General features: G+C 35.5%; 2 protein-coding genes across 2 annotated transcripts in view; one reads left to right on the top strand and one right to left on the bottom strand.

Moving 5' to 3' along the window:
* Positions 1–24,552, bottom strand: part of LOC111506365 (uncharacterized) — a 440,916-nt gene that overhangs the window by 327,700 nt on the left and 88,664 nt on the right. Inside the window, 1 exon segment of the mRNA XM_074182237.1 lies at positions 18,090–18,575. Coding sequence (XP_074038338.1) covers positions 18,090–18,575 — 486 coding nt within the window.
* The window catches only part of LOC111506367 (adult-specific cuticular protein ACP-22-like), a 300,869-nt gene that overhangs the window by 266,594 nt on the left and 9,723 nt on the right, over positions 1–24,552 (top strand). The gene's annotated exons all lie outside the window — the stretch shown is intronic.

The following is a 24,552-nucleotide window of genomic DNA, read 5'->3' on the forward strand; positions in this document are numbered from 1 at the left end:
CTCCTCTTCGATGATACGAATTCTAGCTTGAGATGCAGGAAGTTGTTGAATAATAATATATGTCATAAAACAGTTTTATAAAACCGAGACACGTGTTTCGCTGTACAATAGATTCTTCAGGTGTGTCTAATCTCTAAGCACGCCGGAAGAAACCTTTGTATAGCGTAACACGTGTTGCGTTTTTGTAAAACTGTTCGGTGAAAATCTCACAATGAAGTGTTTTTTGAATATATGATGAAAATATGTTTTGTACAGCTCTTTAATTGGAAAAATGTGTGTCTCCGAATAATGAATATCCTCCAAAAAAATGATAAAAAACAGATGAAATATCGAGGTCTTTTCTTCGATTCTATGAGTTCCTGTTGGAGATGAAAGAAATTGCTGAATTATAATAAGTTTTCTGTAGTTCTTCAATTGAATTAGGGCATGTCTTCGAATAATAATAGTATATAAGACTATATTCTTGGTAAAATTTTCAGCTCCGGGTTAGATGAATATCGTCCAGAAGCAGGATGAAAAACGGATGAAATACCGATGAAACGGATTCTCACTTTAGATGAAGAATATTCTAAATCACAATACGTGTTATGTGGCTATACAATGAAATTACGGCAGGTCTTCGGATAATGATGATAAATTAGTCGATATTCGTCGTTGAGCTTTCAGCTCCAGGCGAAATGAATATTGTCCGAAAAGAGGAGGTAAAACGAATGAAATATATAAATCTCTTCGATGAAATTTCTGGCTTGAAATGAAGAAAATTACAAAATAATAATTCATTTTCTAGAGCTTTACCATGAAATTACGGCAGGTCTTCGGATAATGATGATAAATAAGACGATATTCGTCGTTGAGCTTTCAGCTCCAGGCGAAACGAATATTGTCCGACGATAGGAGGAAAAACAGATAAAATATAGAAATCTCTTCGATGAAACGATTGCTCGCTTGAAATGAAGAAAATTACAAAATAATAATTCGTTTGTTGTAGCTTTACAATGAAATTATAGCAGGTCTACGGAAAGTGGGGTGAGGGGAACTAAAACTCCCCAAAAACCACTGCGAAACATGCCACCATGGGCCAGCCTTCCCAAGCTAAGGTGTAAGGAATCTTGCCGACAGCTGAATTGCCGCAGGGTGATTTGCGGTTACGAACGATCCCCTTGGGGAACCGGGTGAAACCTCATTCTAATCAGCCTTCCTCTGTTAAAGCGGGGATCTGTTGGAGGTGAAGAACACTTTCCTTGCTACTCGTGGGAACACACATGGAGACAACTGAAAAAACAAAAACCGATTTTGAGGCTGGGCAGAAATGCTCACCTCAATTTATGGTGGTGGCTGGGGATGAACAGAAATGTCCATCACAATCTATCGTGTTAGGAATCACACGTTAAAAGGTAAGACTTCGTTAATCCTTAGCTCGCACAAGTTTCGACTTCTGAGGGTTGTCGTTCGTAGGGGTGCGACAGCTGGTTAACGGAAAAACAGATTTTAAACAGATTTAAACAGAATGAGGCAGAATATAGCAGATCATTTCTTGACGCAAAACAAAGGTCAAGACGTAAGCGCATTCGCGACGCCGAGGCGAAAAAAGAGAAAAATAGCGAAAGAAACAGGAATGACAGCAACTATAAGTGCACCACCCTCCTCTTCCACTTCATCTCCAACAGAAAGGGCTTTTTCTGCGGCAGGCGCCAAGAGCTTCGCCTTGAAGAGAGGTGAGGAATCGGCTGCCTCTGCAGGAAAGCGCCCTCACGTGAGCACCGCCACGGAGGGAAAGGGACAAAATCATCTTCTCCGCCTCCAGCACCAACATCAATTAAAGGATGCACTCTTGCTAGGATCACCCTGGGCGACCCTGGGAAGCTGGTGCCGAAGAAATATCTGGCGATGACCAGGAAGAACCTACGCTTAACAGTAGGATTTCTGACTGGCCACACCCATCTGAGGAAACACCTCCCCAATATGGGGTTAGTGCTCACATCCTGCAATATTGTGCAGGATGTTCAACAGGAAGATGAAACTCTCAGGCATGTTCTATTCGAATGTCCAGAGTTATCGTCAATAAGAGAGTGTGTGTTCGGCCTTGGCCTATACCTGCCGATATAAAAAAGATGTCTCCCAGAGACTTGTCTAACTTCCTGGAAAGGACAGAATGAACGATGACCTAGGAGAACAACTCCTTGGGAGGATGTACAATGGGTCACATGTGGCCTAAGTGATGTGGGCCTACACTCACCCACCCTACTCTGCAGATACAGATACAGAGAACACCTGTGAAATATTGAGTTTCATCAAACAGACCCCTATAGGTGATCTCTCAATGAATGGAATCATTTGCAAAAATTTTTCTTCTCAGATAACTTCTACAAATGCCTGTCAGATATAACCCAGTATACGTGGTGGTATTTGCTATATCCTACTATGTTGGAATATTCAAGAAGGGAATGTAATCTTTTTTTTATAAAAAATATTCTTTTGGAATAAACGACCACAAACGACCGCAAATTAATATCTGAACTGATAACATATGAATAAAAAAAATGAGAAATATATTCTTCATCGACATTTAGTCCTACTTGTACAAAATTTCTATCGTTGGATGAGATATTTTTGCGAACTGTTCTGAAAATTAAACGTTCAATTTTGCTATAAATCAAATAAACAGCAAACACCTGTCAGTGTGAGTGTAACAATCCTACGCATTGACGTCATGATATATTATGTAAATGTTCTAATATAACTGGAGTCTCAGACATACCTCTCGGAGATGACTGAAATTTTTGAAATTATGTTGAAAGGATCTCCTTCATTCAAAAAAGCAGACTATATTGGGTTAGATTTTCCGAATGTTCAATATCGGTAGTCCATTATAATCCGGTCATGTTAGTCAAAATAGGGCAAGTATCTCGGAATTGAAGATAGTCCTATATAAACTATATTAACGTGTTAGGAATCACACGTTCAAAGGTAAGACCTCGTTAGTCTTTAGCTCGCACAAGTTTCTCAACTTCTGAGAGTTGTCATTCGTATGGGGGCGACAGCTGAATAACGGAAAAACAGATTTTTTTTAACTGGTATAAACCTCAATTTTGACACCGTAAAACTCATCTGAAAACCAACTCATTGTAGGATGGTCACGACCACCGATCTCTTGGGTCACAGATCAAAAAAAATCGATTTTTTGGAAATATATCGTTTTCTATGGGTTTTTTTTGTGTATTAATTTTGAACACTGTAGAAAATTGAATTCTGTACAGCTTTTTTTCTGATTTTTATTCAATCTTCAACCATTTTCGAGATAGAGGGCAGAGAGCACGCAGTGTTCAACTATTTAAAGTATCATTCGAGGTCAACCCGTAGTACCGATTGAAAACACGTCTTTGAAAGTCTATAAAATATTATTTGTTATATAATTCTGAATAATTTGCATTTTTTCCTCAAGTATTATGTTATATTCGATAATTTTTTTGACTATTTGAGTATCCACATTTCAATTCTGATCTAATTTATACTTAAAGCATTTTAATTGATGTTTTGAAGAAGAATACCATTCCACACATTTATGAACGTTGAAATTCAAAGAAATGATAACTCTAAAGTCAATTTTTTCTCTCCATCATCGTCTTCCACTCGCTGTGGAATCTAAAATTCCTCTTCGTTCTCTAATCCAGTAACTTTGTTGCCTGAATGTATGGGGTAGTATGCGTCAGATCCGGTTCTGATTTTTTGCAGACTAGTTTATAATGTTGGCCTAATGAATAATCCAAGTTTGTGACCTCGGGCGCCGAACGCAACTTTGTTAAAAATCGGAAAAAATCGCGAAAAATCGGGTTTTTTCTCCAATTCTGGCGATATTTTTTGAAACTCGGTAGTTCTGATTTTTTGCAGACTTGTTTGTGATGTTGTCCTAGTGAATAATCCATTTTTTTCATTTCAGTTTGTTTGAACTCAAAATCTACAGAATGTCTGATCCGACTCCCAGCCTGGGTTTGTGTTTTATATGTAAGGAGAGTTTAAGTGCAGGTCACGTGCGCCTAGTGAGAAAAAGGTGTAAAAACCCTTCTTGCGACAATGCAAATGATGTCCATAGTCGAAAAAAAAACGGACGTTGAAAAGCAAGCTGCGATTTTTCTCGACACCAACTCTACACCTGACGAGATAGCAGCAGCAGGAGAGCGAGTCGTAATTGCTCTATATGGTAGCAATCAAACACTCATAACATTTACTAGCTGAGGTACCAACTATTAGCCAGGGCTACGACGAAAATCAGCTTCAATCTAGCCAAGTTACCTCCTACACGAGACTCTGCTCGATTTCACTCCTTGCGGATATACCATCAGGTAAATATTTTTCCTTGCATCAGTTACATATCATTCATCATTTACTATTCTCATGTACAATCTTCTTACAGGCGTGGTTGGGAGTCATACTGAACCCTCTCTCCTGGCCGCCACAGGGCCTCGACCCAAAATGATGACCAGAGATGCAGCCCCACAACACCTCTTGCAGATGATTTCTTGCGGCTGCTCGAAGGGTTGTGAGAACGCGTGCAGCTGCAGAAAGGCAGAATTAAAATGCTGATCAGTCTGCAGTGCAGCGGGGCTTCTTGTGACAATATACCTGTTGCAGTAGTAGATATCCCAGAAGGTGACGATCTGTCCGATGTCGAAATGAGGATGATTTGTGGGCACAAGACGTCGACGATTCATCACCATCCCCTGATGGGCAAATGTCATCGCAATACGTCGATACAAATACGGTCGAACCTCAACCGAGACCTTCCAAGAGTGCTAAATTAATTTAATTTTTTGATTCATTACTCCATTGATTCACTCTATTGATTTACGACTAATTTGATTTATTACTCAATTTGAATTATTTTTAATATATCTCAATTTCCTACAAATAAATTTATTAACTTTTGTTGTACTTATCTTTGTTACTTTATTATTCGTAGCTTAATGAATAATAGACGAAATAAAAGATGAAATTGTTTTTTTTTCAAAAGTAACTTTTATTTTTAAAACATGTGTTCAATCAAATTAATAAGAATTTATTAATACTTCTACATTTCTCTCCTTCTTCCTCCTTCCTTGTTTATTTCAATGTCTTCCTAATTCATTCTTCACCCTTAAACATCATCATTTACACTTCTAATTTTCTTTTTTAATATCACTAAATAAAAAGCTCCGATGGTGTAATCAGGGTAAAAATTAAATTAATTAGAAAGACAGAACTGTCAAGTTCGAAAAAATGATAAACTTTGAAAGGCTTAATCTCGGAAACTATTGGGTCTACAGAGACAGTTATAGTATCATATTGTAGTAAATTTAGTGTTCTTCGAAAACTTACGCAGCAAGTTTTTTCAAAAACTAGTCCTTCAGGATTTTAATGGCCAAAATTTGAAGAAACCCGATTTTTTGGCGGTATTTTCGATTTTTGACAAAGTTGCGTTCGGCGCTCGAGTTCACAAGCTTGTATTATTCATTAGGCCATCATCATAAACAAGTCTGCAAAAACTCAAAACTACTGAATTTGACGCATGCTGTGCGTACTGGACTACTCGTCTACAACATTTGCCTCCAGTGAAGCATCAAGACAAGCTTGCCAGTTACACTGGCCGCAAGCTTAAGAGCACTGCAACCCTATTTTCCAACGCGAACCACAACCATTCCTACAGTTGCAGAGTATTGCGTTGAGTAATTCCTCTGGAGCTGGTGTTCAAATGGTCGTAATAGGTTCCGGGAATTCATCACGCATAATCCAACTCCAATCCTGGGGCTCTGAATCATGCCCCAACCAGGTCTGATAATAAGCACGATTAAAATGTTGGTCAGATGCTGTATTCATTGGTGGAAGATTTGATAACATCGCAGGCTCATTCAGTTTTGTTAACTTGAGGATCGGTGCATAGCGAAAACGATACATACTGTTCTCAGATTTTGGAGCACCATAGATTGCCAACGAGATTTGCACTCTATTCTCGAATGATCTTTGAACAGAACAGTTTTCTTGATTGCATGGTATAGGGAGTTGATCCGAATTCGGGAGATTCTCGAGTTTTCCTGAAAAAGTTTTTTCCCTTTTTCAAAGAGGGTAGAAGTTGTGCCACAGCCACTTATTGTATGCAGAAGTGAAATGCATTTTTCAGAACTGAAATATTCATCAAAACTTTTGAAGAAGTATATTTGAGTTTGTAAATTTCCTTTTTCCACTTAAACATTTATTGATGAGATAGGGTACGCCCAAATGAAGTGTGGATATTTGGTGGATAGTGGATATAATAAACGGGCTGAGAAGTCTCGGGCCTGAAAAATAAACCGCGTTTTTTTGTTAAAAATTTGCACTATTCATCAACGTAATCTCCATCATGAGCCACACAATCATTCCAGCGCCACCTTTATAGAACGATTCATATTTTGCCGCCAAATAGGCTCCAGTTCCAGCAATAACCTTCCCAATCAAACAAAAGTTTGTCATCAGTTCGGACTTCCATTGTCTATTATAACATAAATTGATTTGAAATCCCTGAAAAAAATTAAAATTGAAAGATCAATCAAAAATGACAATTTTATTAAAACAAAAAACTGGAATTATAAGGAAAGAACATACAAGCCACAACTAGAAAATAAAAAAAATTGAAATATTACGAAAAGCTGATAGTTAAAAAATATTATTAACAAAAATGAGAAATAAAAGTAAAAATTAATGGATTCCAAACCAAGTTAGGTCACGACGTTTCGATTATTAGTATCTACAATCGTCTTCGGGTTATAACTGGACTTATTCCTCCGAGATCTGACTATTTATAGGTCATTCGGGTACTTTCACCTCTTTCCTCTTTCCACTTCATTGGTTTTAGCGGGAGATGACCGTTTGGCGGGAGTTGGTTGTTTTTCGCTTGATAAGAGGTTTCCATATGTTACGTATCTCTACGCTAACTTGACTAAATGCGTTGTTGGACAACATATATGCGGCTTCCTTGAATTTTCTCCTAAATCAGTGTCCCTATTTGTGGATGATTTCAGCTTTAGCCCATTTGATATATTGATGAGTCCAAACGTGCTCTGCTATTCCGGATTTGCTGGTTTCTCCTCGCTGTGTGTGTTTCTTGTGCTCAGCAATGCAAACTTTCAATGGCCTTGGAATCGCAGTCCGCGTTTGGTGGCCTGGTTTTTGTGAGGCTGCTACGGATAGTGTTCCCAGATCTGAAGCAGGTCCTGATGTTATACTTGGACCCAATCCTTCTTATCTTTTCCGATAATCCTCTGATGTAGGGAAGTACAAGTACTGGTTGTGGCGGCTTCTCTTCCTTGTGGAGCTCTTGCTGCCTTCTAGCTAAAGCCTGTTCTACCATCACTCTGGATTGACCATTCCGTTGAAGGTCATTTTTGATGATGCCTATTTCTTTTTCGAGACCTTCCTTTGTATTACAGAGCTCGAAAGCACGGTCTAGTAGAGTCTTGATGATTCCTCTCTTAGTCGATTGATGGTGATTGGATTTCTGGTTCAGATACTGTGTGAGTGGGTTTTTGGTATACAGATGTTTCCCATTTAGTGTCGATTCTCTTCACCAATACGTCTAAGAAAGGCAATTTTCTTGTGGACTTCCTGCTCCATTGTGGAAGTGATGAAAGGACTTACGTTGTTGATGTGCTTTAGGAAAATGTCTAGTTCTGCATTCTCATGGTTCAATATTATGAAGGTGTCGTCTACGTATCTCAACAAGACTCGGGGCTTCTTGTGGGCTCCTTCAATGGCCAGAGTTTCTAACCACTCCATATATATATTAGCTATAATCGGTGAAAGTGGCGATCCTAGTGATTCTATGATTACTTGTATCGGTAAGTTTGTTCTATGTTTCAGGTCCCTATCTTCGGATAGCTTCTTCTGTATGATTTGAAGTGCTTCTTCGAAAGAAACGTTGGTGTAGAGATTTTCCACGTCGAAACTGATCAGTTTCGACCTGGAAAGATACAACAAACTTACCGATACAAGTAATCATGGGATTACTAGAATGTTGTGTACGAAACTGCTACTTCCAACTGAACGACGAATTTTTTACGCAAGATGAGGGACTGCCAATGGGATCGTCACTTTCACCGATTATAGCTAATATATATATATATATATATATATATATATATATATATATATATATATATATGGAGTGATTTGAAAGTATGGCCATTGAAGAAGCCCACAAGAAAATCCCAGTCTGGTTGAGATACGTAGACGACACCTTCATAATATGGAACCATGGGAATGCAGAACTAGACATTTTCCTGAAGCACATCAACAACGTAAGTCCTTCCATCACTTTCACAATGGAGAAGGAAGTCCACAATGAATTGACTTTCTCAGACGTATTGGTGAAGAGGACCGATATCAAATGGAAAACATCTGTATATCGAAAACCCACTCACACAGGACAGTATCTGAACCAGAAATCCAACCACCATCAATCGACTAAGAGATGAATCATCAAGACTTTACTAGACCGTGCTTTCGAGCTCTGTAATACAAAGAAAGGTCTCGAAAAAGAAATAGACATCATCAAAAATGACCTTCACTGGAATGGTTACTCCAGACTGATGGTAGAACAGGCTTTAGCTAGAAGACAGCAAGAGCTCCACAAGGAAGAGAAACCGCCACAACCAGTACTTGTACATCAGAGGATTATCGGAAAAGATAAGAAGGATTGGGTCCAAGTATAACATCAGGACCTGCTTCAGATCTGGGAACACTATCCGTAGCAGCCTCACAAAAACCAGGCCACCAAACGCGGACTGCCATTCAAAGAATTGCATTTACCGGATACCCTGCGAGTGTGGAGAATCATACAGCGGTGAAACTAAGAGGCCATTGAAAGTTCGCATTGCTGAGCACAAGAAACACACACAGCGAGGTGAAACCAGCAAATCCGGAATAGCAGAGCATGTTTGGACTCATCAACATATCAAATGGGCTCAAGCTGAAATCATCCACAAAGAGGAACACTGGTTCAGGAGAAAGTTTAAGGAAGCCGCGTATATGTTGTCTAACAACGCATTTAGTCAAGCTAGCGTAGAGATACGTAACATATGGACACCTCTTATCAAGCGAAAAACGACCAACTCCCACCTAACGGTCATTTCCCGCTAAAACAAATGAAACGGAATGAGGAAAGAGGGGATAGGTGAAAGTACCCGAATGACCTATAAATAGTTAGATCTCGGAGGAATAAGTCCAGTTATCACCCGAAGACGATTGTGGATACTAACAATCGAAACGTCGTGACGTAACTTGGTTTGGAATCCTTTAATTTTAATATTAATTTTTATTTTTCATTTTTGTTAATAATATTTTTTAATTTTCAGCTTTTATTATTATTTTAATTTTTTTTATTTTCTGGTTGTAGCTTGTATGTTATTTCCTTGTAATTGCAGTTTTTTGTTTAAATAAAATTGTTATTTTTGGTTAATCTTTCCATTTTTATTTCTTTCAGGGATTTCGAATCAATTTATATTATATTAGACAATGGAAGTCCGAACCGATGATAAACTTTTGTGGCCTGTTTCCTGGTGGTGTTTGAAAAGAGATGATGCTGGATCTGATTTGCGAACAGCTAGTTCATGTTCATAGGCCCTGTTGGAAATTCTTCTATTGGTCTGGCCGATGTAAGTTCTGGGGCAGTTTGAACATGGTATTTCGTATATGCCCTGTGCTCCATTGGGTATCGTGTCCTTGGGTGTTCTTAACATAGTGGAGATTTGGTTGTTGGCTGTGAATACTGTCTTTACGTTATGTTTCCTCAGATTTCGGCTCACTTTGTCAGTGACTCCATGGATGTAGGGGAGAAAAGCTTTTGTCTGGTTGATCTGTTCCTCAAGTAACTCGTGGGGTGGGGTTTGTGTTTGCTGTCGTTGGATAAGGTGTATCAATTCCTCGCATAAAAATGTTTTCCTTCATATACAAATACGTTCCAAAGTTTGCATTTTTATTTCTTAACGCTACATGCTTCGCAATTCCAGCATGAAGATTAACGGATTCACGTAGTGGACATTGAGTTATTAACATTTGTATACTGATGAATTCCTTTAGCCTACTTTTCTGTCCGGTGAAAAATGTATTCAAGTTCCTGAGAGTACGCATAAATTATCTTGCCGCGTCTATGAACAAAAGTTTAATTTCGAGTATTTATATGACTGCTTTCGCAAGCGTGCTAAATAGAAGACAAACATATGTGTTTACCCACTAAAGTAAGTGCGATGAAGTTATAATTACTTACCAAAACATTCAACGCAGAAATATTTCTTCTATTTCAGGAATGGGTTGTCATAACTTTGGGTAATTGAATCCGGTACTTCATTTCTGTAACCAACGTGGATTTCGAGAAAAATTTTGTCACTTCGATTGGCAATAATAACAAAGAAGAGAAAGGTTTGATAAATTCTAGGTATCATATTCAACGGCAGACTTTTTTGTTAATTCTATGTATCTATCATATTCAATGAAAGACTTTCTTTGTTTTTTGGGTAAAAACTCTGAGAACGCCTCAAGGATTTTCCTGTTTTATCCTTGAAAAAACTGGTTCAGGGACAAATAAAAAAAGAAATAACCCCAGAGTACTGAATAAAGCAGCACAAGTTTTGAGAACGTTGGCTGCAGAGTCCACGAGCTCCTCACGATCAGTATCAGAACAGACGGGAATGTCACGCATGACTATAGGAAAAGCATTGAAAATGCATACATTTCATTCTCATAAAATTCAGATTGTTCAGAAGCTTCACAAGAATGATTATGTCACGTGGTCTCACCTTTCAACGTGTGATTCCTAACACGGGTTGGACGGTGGAATAGAGTTTTGTGGAATTATGTGGAATACTATCCCCAGTCTTCTGTAAAACATCTGTTTCAGGAATGATTGTTCATTTTTTTCTGAATGGCAATGTTAATAGATAAAATTGTCGCTACTGGAGTGACAGAAACCCACATATTTTTCCGAAAGAGCATACACAACACCCAAAAAAAAGTTATTGTTTGGGCTGGCAACTTGAAAACGCCATTATTGGTCCATTATTTCTGGAATAAAACTTGACTGGTAATATGTACCTTGAAATGCTCGAAGAGACTATCGATCTCTTATTACTCACGAGCTAGGTAATGCACTTTTGAAGGAGGATCTGTAACATTTCCAGCAGAACGATCCTCCACCTCATCATTATTTTCCCATCCGATAGTAGTTAAACGAGAGATTTCCGGAAAGATGGATTGGCAGTAGGAAAACAGTTGAATGGCCTCCGAGATAACCGGATTTAACGCCCTTAGATTTTTTCTTTTGGAGCATCTGGTTCTAATATTGAAGAACTTGAAAGATGAATTACAGCAGCATGGCAGTCAATTCCTAGTGAAGTTTTCCGTAATGTTAGAGTGGAGTCCGAAAACAGACTTTATTACTGTTTAGAACAAAATGTACGACATTTCGGCAGTTCTATAAGAAAGGCGTAAGTTGATTTAATTATTTTGTGAAAGTACAATAACCAACAATTAAAAAATCTCACGCGTAATACATTTATTCCTGTCATTCAAGGGTTGTAACGGTATCTCCTACTCTTCTAACCATGAGTGAGTTTAGAATGCTATTTTTCGGAAAATATTCATCAAACAATAATAAGTCAGGTTACCATTAGAAGCAGAATGGGGAATGTTTCTCCTGACGAAAATCAAGTAGTTTTCATAAAAGAGCTCTAAAACAACGCATTTTAAACTTATCATTCCAACCTTTTTCTTAAAAAAAATATTTAAATGCTTAAAAAAGAGGAATGAAATAAAACATTCAACATTTACAGGGACTCGTTTCTATTCCACCATTTGGCAACATCGGTTATAGCTAATAAAGGACAATGTATCTGTTACCGGTATGAGACAAACAAAGATGACATATTTCAGAGGCGTGCTGTTGTTTACTTATGTTCCGAATTCCGAGACATTCTGTGACAAATGACATTTTGTGCACCTAACCTATCTTCCTCTATAAGAATGAATAACAAAACAACTGTTGTTTATGTGGCTTGTGGAGGTGATTTATATTTTACCTTAATTTGACACTTTTGACATGATTCTTCTTCTTCTAGCATACTACTAACCTGAACTCGGATCCAGCATTCTAGGCGCTGTTGCCAATATGTGAATTAGGAACAAATCCTTTTAAAAATCGAAACCCAACATTTGAAACATCAATTTGAATACTTTTCGAAGCGGATTTGAAAAACTCATGAATTGAACTCAACTTTATTTTGTTCAAACTTGCATTTACCGTAATAATCCAAATTGAGGAACATTCCTCATTGAACGCCAATGAAAATGATGTGCTACCTGACCCTGAAAGTTCTAAGGGTAACATCTACCCCTCCAAGGGGGTTGAATCACGAAGGCTACAAATGGTCCTTGAAAGTGACAATAAAATTGACCTGTTTTTTCGATTTGAAGAAAGATATTAAGGGTGGGAAGTTTTCAAATTGACACCCTGTATAATAATTATCCAAGTGAAATTTCACAATAAAATAACTAAAAAATTAATTTTCATTCCACTCTGGATTTCCTCAATTCTGGTAGCTCTGAACTTTCTGTAATGAGTGAGAGCATGCATGATAAAATATTATAGAATCTTTAGGTTGTGAGTAAAAAAACGCAGTAAAAATATAAACGTTTATTACAATAAAAAATAAAGTAAAAAAATCAATACGTACGTAATGGTGATAAAAATATCCTGCTCGCTAACTTATCAAGGAACAAAGGAAATATGAATAACAATAGAACTTCCCAATGTGGAAGATATAAATGAAAATGCATTGAACTATTGTGGTAGAAAGAACTTACCACGAAACTTATTCGACCTGGTATTTTCCTAAAATTTATCAATATAGAATTCAACCATAGGGGTCAGTGCACTTATCCATCAGCGTAAACTATATAAATGAAGTCAGTGGTGGCGAAACTGTTTCAATTCAATGGAAACTGTAGGTAATTGAATAACTTATGTAAATTAGTCATTTTAAAACGAAACTTGAGAAATATTCGGCCAAATTTCAATCCTACGTAATAAGAAAATACTCTCTTCAAGTCAAAATAAAAATCTCATAGAGTCACATTACATTTTTAGTAAGATTTTTTGTAAGTAAGATTCGATTTTGTGAAGTTTGTCAATCTAACATTTAGTCTGTCTATTCGAAGTCACATAATGATTCGTGAATACCTGGCGACTTCATGCAAAAATGAGTAAAGGAATAAAACTTTAAGTAAAACGAAGTCTAAACATTACAGTCGAGTTGTTCAGAATTTGAAAAAAACTAGAGTTTCTCAGGATTGCGATTTGTCTCACGCAAGGAATCGAAAGCTACTAAATACATGATCAAGTAATATTTCTGCTTTTATACGATACAAATCAGCAATTGCCTAAAAGTAAGCAGCAATTTTTACCACCACACGAACGATAATTAACAAAATTATATAATTAGTAAGCATATGCACGTGCGTGTGTTAAACTTTCTACAAATAAGGAAAACAAATAAAACTCTGGGCAAGCAATAAAATAAGAGCTCGTTATCAACAATGGCAAAAATATTCAATCACAATCAATGTCTTATTCATGCTGAATCTGTGGGCGTCCTACCTTGTCTTATATAATGATATGTTATATAATGGGGATACCAGATCTGAAGAGGTTCTATATTTTTCCATAGAGGATAAATAACATTATAATTTCCATTGTTGGATACGGAGATGAGCACAATAAATTTGCGGAAACTTTGTGAAATTTTCTAAAAAATGGCAATAAAAACTTCATACGTATACAGTGTGTCTGAAGATTCCTTCATATTGAGTGCAATTTGTTTATGCGTTTTTTTTTTTCTCGGCAAAATTTAATTTTCAGTGAATTTTGAATTACGCCAAAACAGTTGTTCATCTAATTGCTGGCAACCATTCATATTTATGTCTAGTAAAATACATTTTTTGATTGAATGAAGTAGGTAATAGTTTTCTAGTTTTCTTGTATTTTCATATTTTGAATAAAGCTCTGATAGCTGAAAATTTGTCAGCCTTCATTGTGTGCATCGAATTGAACAAGTATACAGATATCTAAATTCCGTACAAATTCTTTTTCACATTCACACCACAACAATAAAATGTTTCAAACATAATTGAGTAACAAAAACAAGTCCAACAAAAGCAGATGAATTCTATAATATTCGTATCATTTTTTTTATGAAAATTTTGGAGAGATGTTATGAAAATATTTATTGATCTGATTGATATTAACGAGTATATAATTTGTCATATGTTGATCCACCGATTAAAATTTCCATTTGGTATACTACACTATAAAAAATAGGCTTTCTATGAAATTTTCACATCTGCATTCACAAGAAAAAACAAATGTACACATCAGAATCATTTCACATATCTACACAAAATTTTTAAATATAGTAGACAAAGATTTTCTGTAACAATTTATTTGAAAGATATTTGATTCAATGTTCAGCATTTTCAAAAACCATGTTTTGCAGTAACCAATTTCATATTTAATTCCTGGATGAAAAAGAAGTTCATTCATCTAACCGATGAATTCAATAATGCTTGACTGTGAGTCAAGGTCTAACACACAGGTGTGCGAAACGTTAATAAGCAATAATAGATGATGATCAATAATTATGAAAGCAAATGAAATTTTCCAGATTTTCTTGTTCAGTGCTGAATTTTTGCAAAAACTCTGGATGTCTTACCGTGACAACATTATTTGTATCCGGTAACTATTAATCATGGATTTTTATTGACTCCATCTCAAAATTGAAGTTGTTGGAGAAAGCTCTTTTCAGATGTTCACACAGATGGTTGAAAACTGTACGTATTCTTCTGGAAATCATATCACATACGTGTTTGAAAAAATATAAAGGGCCTCTCCAAAAATATCAAAAATTTGTTTCAATCAACAGGTGTACACATAGGTAGAAATGGGTCAGCCTTCGGATTTGTACCTACCCTCTTGGCGATTATATAACCACTACCTCTACGTATAAGAATTCGCAACTCTTAGAGAAAAAAATTATATTATCCATGTACACGATTCTACCCCCTTTATGAAGGAGTTTCAGAACACCCCGTATAGTAATATGTTGAACATGTCTAAAACGCCATATTTTTTTCGACAGTAGATGTGAATTGAATCACAAATTAAGGGCGCAGTAGGTATTTGGGAAATACTGAATCTGGGGCACTAAATTTCTGCCATCTTTCACTTATTTTTATTGAATCGTTCACCTACAGTAATTGTTACCATTTTCAATAATATTTCATTTAATTGACAACATACTATTTATAAGGATCGTCCCTAATATTTTGACGATGTTATTTCAGTCCATGGTGATTTATTTTCGCATATAAACGAAAATTTATTTTTAGGTGGAGAGGAACCAAAATATCAGCTGTTTGAACAGTTGCTTTCGCATCGGTGGATAATCAATTCATGTATAACAGTTTCAGACCGATTTTATTGAGCATCTGCTTGAAATATTTATCCTGAATCAAAAAGGGTAAATGACATCAAAAGATTTTTCATGTGACAAAGCTTTTGGCTCCACCGAAGTCTTTCAGCAACACCACAAGTCTCATGAAAAACACACTTGATCCTGAATTTACAATTTTGTTTGTATTTCGAATTGTCTCAATCATATCATCATATCACACTTTACCGGTACATTTAGATATTATATGTCATAAAACATTGAACCGATTCAACATTTAGCATATATGAGTACTTTTATATCAATCTATAATGAACCTGCATTTATTTATTGATAACAAATTTTCCAAAACTTAAAAAAAAAACTAATTTTAGCAATTCACTTTGAGAGATCTAGGATTGTCCTAGGTTTGTTGGGTTATTTCGAAGAAAATAAAATATGTATATTGACGAAAACAATAGAAAATATTTGATTCTTCAGTCCATTGGAAAAACGTTCTTTTTCATTGCGAAGGAGCATTACAAGGCTCAAACGGTTCAGACAATAAAACATTATTACCTAAAAAGATTGGATAAGCCAAGTACTGGAGTTAGACCGAAGTGAGACTGAAAGCACTGTCGTTCTTCAACAATATCAGCATTTTCAAATGAATAACTTATTGGAGTATAACGAAAATTGAAAAAGATATTGGAAAGTCTTACTCAAGAAACAATGTTGGAAATATTATTTGTTTTTTGCCGTTGTCTGCAAGTTTTCGACCCTGCTTATCGTCTATAATTGCAGATAGGATGGGAAGATCACGCCCAGTTTGCAAGTCTAGAAAATTATCATCTCGATATGTACACTATACCATCAAATCTGAGCTCAGCAATTCCACCAGGAAGTTTTAATATATACAAAATGTCTACACTTCCATGCGGTTATCATTTTGTCTTTTGAAGCTGACGCTTCCATATCAGCACATCAAACGATTGATTAAATGCTGCTTTAAAAATTACCTGAAGAATTTTTGGTACCTTTATAATAGACAAATAATATATCAACACCTCAAGCTGTTGAAACCTTCCAAAACCATATCAACTTCGAAATGAAAAAACTTATTCCAAAATTGACTTGCCTGCATGCAAAATTGTAATCATATTGAAAAAGACTTTTTAGGAAAAAACAATAAAACGATTTGTTTAAATTTTTTAACTTTTTGAAAAAACTTATGCCGTATGTCAGCGTTTTTTAAAAGGAAATGTATATTGCGTGATGATAAACAACTGGTAACGAAGTGGAAATATCAGTAGATGAAAAAACAAATTTCGCTAATCACAGTCAATCTGGAATATGTTTCTCATGAACTGGAATGAATTTGTATTTTTTGCCTGGATTAGATGATTTAGGAAATACTTGCTATATAAATAGCATTTTGCAAGTATTGTTCATTACATGACGAAGAATTTCAACAACGAGGTTTTAATGATGAAAGAGAACGAGAATGTTTCCTACTCATTCACCTAACTCAAACACGTGTTCATACAGCTGCCCTCCAACCGATTTCCTGGATTCTATGAAGTCCACTAGATACTCGTTAGGACAAGAGGATTGTGCCGAATTCTTGGGGTTCTTGTTGATTACTCTTCGTGAGAAAAACAATAGCAGAATCAATACCCCTGACCGCTCTGGATTGAATGATTCCGTACAGTCTATCTCGTCTTGTGTTACCAGTCAATCTAATAATAACACTGATAATCTTCAAACATGACTCAACCTCTAACAGAAGCCCCAAACTCTTACGAAAGGTTCGAAATAGATGAACACTTCAATCTAGCAGACCACTATTGGTCATTGTTGACCAATAGTGGTTGTAAGTGGTCATTATTACGCCGTGGTCAAAAACGAAACGGACTGGTTTAAGCTTGACCATAGTTGTGTCACTAAGTGTTCTGGCGATGTAGTGAATTTATTATTTTATGAGACAGTGGACATTGACAGATCAAGATCTTCAGATGATGTGGGGCTGCAGGTTTTTTCCGGGTTTTCCTGCAGCTGGAAAAGCAAATGCGCCACTGGAATCAATGTAGTCGCCCCGGAGCGCCAATTAATTTTTGTTGTTGTTTTATAATTTCATGATTTGTATTTTGGAAGTGTTAAGGAAATATTACACAATTGGATATCAGTTTCCTGATCGTGGAATTGATAAAACTGAAATGCTCACAATCTTTTTCAATACCTACACAATTTGATTCATGTCTTTGGATTTTAATAAACTCGTGAGAGTTGCTGCTCAAACATATTGTAATTTCGTGGTAACCAAAAGCCGGTCCTAAATCTCCAGTTTATAAATCTCACCATGGACTGTGAAACCTGTTCCACATTCAGATATTCATGTCTGGATACCTTATCATTAACATAAAATAGGAACTTCTGAGTTAGATTTGAAATTTTGGTAATATTGTATATTGAATACTTCGGAACAAGTACTACTTTGTTTCGAGAGATCTCGATAGACATCCTAAAAATCTGTTAGATGAAACCTTTGATCGCTTGCTTTGTGACTTTTTGGTAGTTCTTCCACGCATCACCATCAAACCGACCTACCTCTTTCATCCTCTTCTCCAACTCCTCTTCGTCGTAGTCCTTACTTCCTCCTGCCGTAGCCATTTCTCTTCGATCCTCGGTAACAACTTTGATGACTTCCTCCTTAGCTGCAGCCTCTGCATTCTTTTTATCCCTCACCGTTTCAGAGGTCAACACGAAAGAAGACACTCCCAGGGTGTGGGACTGCTGGACCTTGATATGAGTGGTCTCCGTAACCTCGTGGACGATTTTGCCTGGTGGAACCTCAGGGGAAGGTTTCAGAACTTCTTTCGCAGGCGGCAGCTCCGGTAAGCCGACGGCCAGCACCATTTTCTCCTTGGAGATGTCCTTGTGCATGTCATCTTTGCCGAACTCCCACCAGGGGGAGTAGCGGTGCTCGCACTCCGAGGCCGTGTTGTATGAGGAGGAGCGGGAGTGCTGCAGGGTGCATTCGGAAGCTGTCAAAAATTCATCGTCGGATTTCAGGTCGTCTTGTTTTGACAGTTTCTGAAACAAATATGTGGTTGGTGAATGTGTTACCCAACTAGCAATTTTATATTTTATAATAGTTGCGAACACGTTTAGAAGAAACAAATAAAACTGTATTCCTCTTAGAAATGTTTTCAATCTGTTTATAAAACAGCTATAAGTAGGAAATCAGCAACGTTTTATAAAACATTATAGTCTTTATTGATATTTTATAAGGTCTTTTAGAAACACTACAAAACAGTTTCATTACCATTTCGGCAGTTACTATACTACTTAAAAAGTAGTTTTGTAAAGATACTTATGAAATAATCAAAAGAAAATTTTATAAGAGTTTTCCAGTAGTTCCAAGTAAGTGTTGTAGGATATAACGCAGCCTAAAACGATGACGATGAAATGAAAAAGTGTTCAAAATGTTTTCTTGAAGGCGCAATAAATAATTTTGTATTGGACACTAGAAAAATATAATAGATATGTCATCAACTGAAAACTATCAAATAGAAAGTTTGAATCCATTTTGATAATTTCACTTTCATCCTTATTAAACTGTTGAAGACATTGTTTGTGTTCTAAATATTGATATTTTCACAGCGAAAAAAAATTTATTGACATAATATAGCCTATTATTAGCAAAACTCAGACGCGCCACACTTTTATTAATGTTTTTGAAAAAAAAGTCGATTGAACAAAAATTCACTCTGTCGACGTATTAAATTTCTAGTCGCAAACTAAACTCAGCTTTTGGGAGAGTTTTGGCTTTCTACTACTCTATCTTGATACAAAATAATGTGGGAATCTTCCAAAGAAGGAAAGAAAGGAATTAATTTCAAAAAAAATAACTCTCTACATAGATGTGTAGATCATGTTTGTTTTAAATAATATAATCCTATAATATCTATATACTTTTCAGCTGTAAATATCACTATATGTGCGGTATTTCAAAATTTCAATGCCATTATTCCGAAATGCTATCATTTTGAAATGGCGTCGTTCTATAAAATAATTTGGTATAATTCGGTACAATGCTACCCCTATAAAACTATCAAGAAACAGTTCTGGGAGTGATGGTTTTGCTGCAGGGTCGGACCACTTTTAAAGCTATAGATTCCTACAAAAGTGCTCGTATGAAGATAAGATTTCTCACGTATAGTTTGCATAAATATTATTTATCGAGATGTTTCTACTAAAAAACTTCTTCCATCGTTACGAAAGCTAAATATTGGAGGAGTTTTGAGCTAGTGTTTTGGTTTTGGTGGTATATATATATATATATATATATATATATATATATATATATATATATATATATATATATATATGATGTGTTGTTTTTCCGGGTGTTCATCCGTTGTGTACTATTCGATAGTCGACGTTTCGCCATCATCTCAGATGGCATTATCAAGACGAGTTACTGCTTCGCTTCGAGAGGTGTAACTGCAGTTACACCCGGAAAAACAACACATATTCTACCATCCGTGAAAACCTACATTGTAATATATATATATATATATATATATATATATATATATATATATATATATATATATATATATATATATATATATATATATATATATATTTATATATTAATCAGTATTAACTCGTTAATACTGATTAAAATTATAATATCGTTATAAAATACCTTGCAAAGATTGTGATAAAGTGTATATTGGACAGCCCTCAAGACTTCTGAAAAGTCGAATCAGCTCTCATAAAAGTGACTGCAGAAGAAATATTTTGTCATGTAAATTCATTAGACCACCAAATGAACTATACTAATGCTAGTATTTTAGAAATTGAACAAAATTCCTGCAAACGTTGTTTTCTAGAAATGATACATATAAATAAAGAATTAAAATCCATGATTAAAAAAACTGACTTAAATAATCTTAGTCAAATTTATACTTGTTTATTTAAATTAGATAACGATAGTTGAAGAAGAAATAGTAATGCTGATTCATCCAGTATGTAACTGACTGATTGTAAAACAAATTATTATTTTTATGTTATCAACAAATAATTGTCATTCATTGATTCATGTCAAAATTAACTTTCAAATTATTTTTCGTTCGATTTGCTGCTGATTTTTTTATATTAATCTCATGTTGAGTAAGTTATATCTGTAACGTGTTATACATATATTTTTACAATCATCTTTTCAGTTGTCCTGAAGAAGGAAATAAACATTTCCGAAAGCTTGACAAACTAGCAAAGAGTTTTCATCCTTGACCTTGACTGCAACCTCAAGATATTATCTAATTATATATATATATATATATATATATATATATATATATATATATATATATATATATATATATACATAAAGTTGAGAATCTTAGCGACTGGAGAAATGTACAGTAAAATGGAAATAACGGGGCCTCTCACTGAAAAAATCAAAAATCAAAACTCTGCTCTACTTTTCCAAGCTTTCGCTTCTAGTGGGAAGCTTCTTCAGGGCCTATAATTTATTGAATTGTGGGTTTTTTTGCCAATGAATAAAATTACAAATCATACTTACAGTAAAAATGAGTAAAAAACAATGAATTGAACATATAAATCGACGAAAGAAAGTTAAACATTAATGGATTTTTTTGGTTTGACAAATGTCATTCCTTCACATAAATGTCATTTTTCAATGGGCATGATCTTTGACTCTGAAGGGAAAGTTGATTGATACAATTTTCATTATTATCATTATTTTTTGGTGATTTTTTTATTCATTGTCAAAAAACACAATTCAATAAATTATAGGCCCTTTGATTTTTTGACTGAGAGACCCGTTATTTCCATTTTACTATATATACCTGATTTTTTTCATTCTATCCTGTTTGGGTTTTGCATTACAACAGGGTTCTACCTAAATTATTATAACTTGTGAAAGCTGTTGAAATTTTGTATTTAGAGAAATAATTTTCAATATTTTCAACACCGTTGCAGAGGAGAGGGGTGTGATGACTGCTACCTAGGTTTTTCATCTAGATCGGTGTTATCTTGTTTTTCAATAAAACCATACTTTTTTTTTCACTTATTTTATTAACCCTACTACTACTACTGACAACGAGAGTGCCCCACTCTTATTTTCTTCTTTACCGTAGGGGAAATACTACAGGTACAAAATTAACCCTCAGACGATAAATATAGCAATACAACTTTACTGAAGATAATGGGAAGCAGAGAAAGAAATGCCTCAATGTCTAATCGGAACCTGATGAATGGGAGATGAACTACTCATTAATAGTTTGGATAGACAGAAAGTGCAAAGTACCTAGTTTAAAAAATCTGTTTGAAATATGTTTTTCCGATCACCCGCTGTCGCACCTCTACGAACGACAACCCTCAAAAGTCGAAACTTGTGCGAGATAATGATTAACGAGGTCTTACCTTCAACGTGTGATTCCTAACACGGATTGGACGATAGCAAGTGAAAATCGATCGTTCAGACTAGGGCTTGAACCACCGACCAACACTGCAGACAATTCGAGTGAGTGAACAAAGCACCCACGTCGAACCGCCTGGCTACCGACCGAAACTATGATTTTCATTTGAATTAAAAAAATATGCAAAAAAAGAAAATGATTTCAGAGCGAATAAATCAAAAGAGGAATCTGCCCGCTATCGCATCCCTATGAACGATAACCCTCAAAAGTCGAAACTTGTGTCAGCTAAGGATTAACGAGGTCTCACCTTTTCACGTGTAATTCCTAACACAAAGAACCTAGTAATACGTAAAACGACATATTTTGATAGGCAAGTTTGATGCAGGACACACTGTATAATATCGAATGAAATCCATACAAACTTAGTATGTTAACATAATGACATATTGAGAACTGATCAGGTAGTTTTTATGTTTCTTTTCGCGAGATATCCATCTTTTTTTCACCACTACCAAGTGAAACCTACATGAGGAGAGGTGACATTGCAAAAATATATTTATCTTCGAGAAGTAGTAACACATGAAGTTGAAGAAAATGCATGCTTGCTATGAAAGTATCACGAAGATCAGTTTTTAGTCCATATTGATATTTTGAATGAGGTGAAAGATATAGTAAACATAATTAGGTGAAGATAATACTTCAAGTCAATATCTAATTTTCTGATAAAATCTATTCAGACAAAGGTATGGAAGAATGAAGCCACAAGCGGCATATCTCAATGGTAATGATCCACATTTCAAAGTTAATGAAACTCAGGTCATTTGTTCATACACTAGAATCAAACATAACAACATAAATTTTCAGGAGCAGTTTTGTTGAAAGTATGAATGGAGTGTGCCGATACGCAGAATGTTCAGTTTAGTTCAAGTCAAGTCAGCGTTAGTAAACGGTAATAAACAAATGAAATAAATGAAAAATGTGATTCATTGAAGTATATTTTCACGTTATGACTTTCGGTCTGTGAATGAAGTAGTTCCCTGAAATATTTTGTTGTCAATTTATTCCTGACATGTGTATATAACTAGCTAGCAGTATAGTACGATACAAAAAGATGGCGTTCATATTTCTCAACAAAACCGAATATCACATAAGGTCTCTGAATCATATTGGCCTGAAAGGTTCAACCATTCATCTCATGATTTGAAAAAAAAATTGAACGTTAGCCTAATTCAAGAACAGAAAAATGTGCAGTGATATGTATGGTTGTCGACCAAATATTGAGTATGATGAAATAAACAACTTTTGCTAGTCCAATGTACACAATAACTTGTTTCAAAAAGTACAAGACAATTCGAAGCAGATTAAAATCTGAACAGTCCTCCCTCATTGTATTGAAATTTATTCAAAGCATTAGAGACTGGTTGTACCATCCCATTCACTTTAGATTTTTTAAAACCTCATTTACATAATCTGGTAGTCTTATAGTGAACATCCCCGAAAGAAGAGATGCTTCTCAGATATACGAGTCAAGGTATTGGGTTATTTTCATCTCGATAACGATCGTAAATTGAGATGACTTGCTGTGAGCTTAGTCATAAATATAGCTATGCGTCAAAAGGTTTTGGATCACAGGAATTTGAAATAACAAAACAGAAATAATTTTGTTTAGAATTATTAAAAGTATATATTATCAACTGTCTCTCTGAATGCAAATGATTTACATGCAGTGACAAAGAAAACAGTATTGATGTAATTAGTAATTTGAACGTTCCTAAGCAAACGTATCTCAGTGTAAATATGGTAGAATCGATGATTTTGCCGATATCGATGTTATGGGGATAATGATGATGATAATATTAATAACGAATAGGTTCATCAACAGGTTAACTAGAAAAAACACACCACATAGTGGCAAATTGGTGTTGTGGAGTTCTGTTGAGCATGTTATACAGTGTGTCAATTTGAAAACTTCCCACCCGCAATATCTCCCTTCCAGTACATAATATGAAAAAATGGTCAGACAGGTCAACTTCATTTGCAAGGGGGACACTCTGAATGAATATTTTCAACCCTCGGGGTTCAACCCCCTAGGAGGGGTGGATGTTACCCTCAGAATTTCAAATGGAAAGGGGGGTCAAGTGGCACATCATTTTGAAGGGCATTCAATTCGCTTGCCGACGGTGCCCTCATTTATTATTTTCCGATCAGCAGTATCCGAAAATGTAGTTCTAAACTAATAGAAGTAATTAGAATTGGCCTATACTAAAATGCCTGGTTATCAAGTTAGTATGCAAAGAAATACAATTTATTGACTCTCTTATAAGTAAAACTTGTGATGACGGGTCAGCTTTTCAACTTTCCATCAGGGGTAAAATTAGACAAGCCTCAAAAAATTTACATTAATTAGTTATCTGATTCCGGTGACTTTCATTTGGGTTTATTATCGGATTTAAAACTCTTATCCCTTTTTTGTTACTTCTGCTATAAAAAGTATCGTTTTTTGAGCAAAAAAGGTGTTCATCGCATTCAAGCCATTTGGTAGTACTATCATTTCAGTTTCATTTGTTGAGCTGATCAGCGATACCTTAGAAAGTGTATAAATTGTAAGAATGGTTTAC

The sequence above is a fragment of the Leptinotarsa decemlineata genome, unplaced genomic scaffold (genome assembly GCF_025532065.1).
Source record: "Leptinotarsa decemlineata unplaced genomic scaffold, Ldec_3_MD MMD2_tig00026328_RagTag_RagTag, whole genome shotgun sequence".
In the NCBI taxonomy this organism is placed as follows: domain Eukaryota; kingdom Metazoa; phylum Arthropoda; class Insecta; order Coleoptera; family Chrysomelidae; genus Leptinotarsa; species Leptinotarsa decemlineata.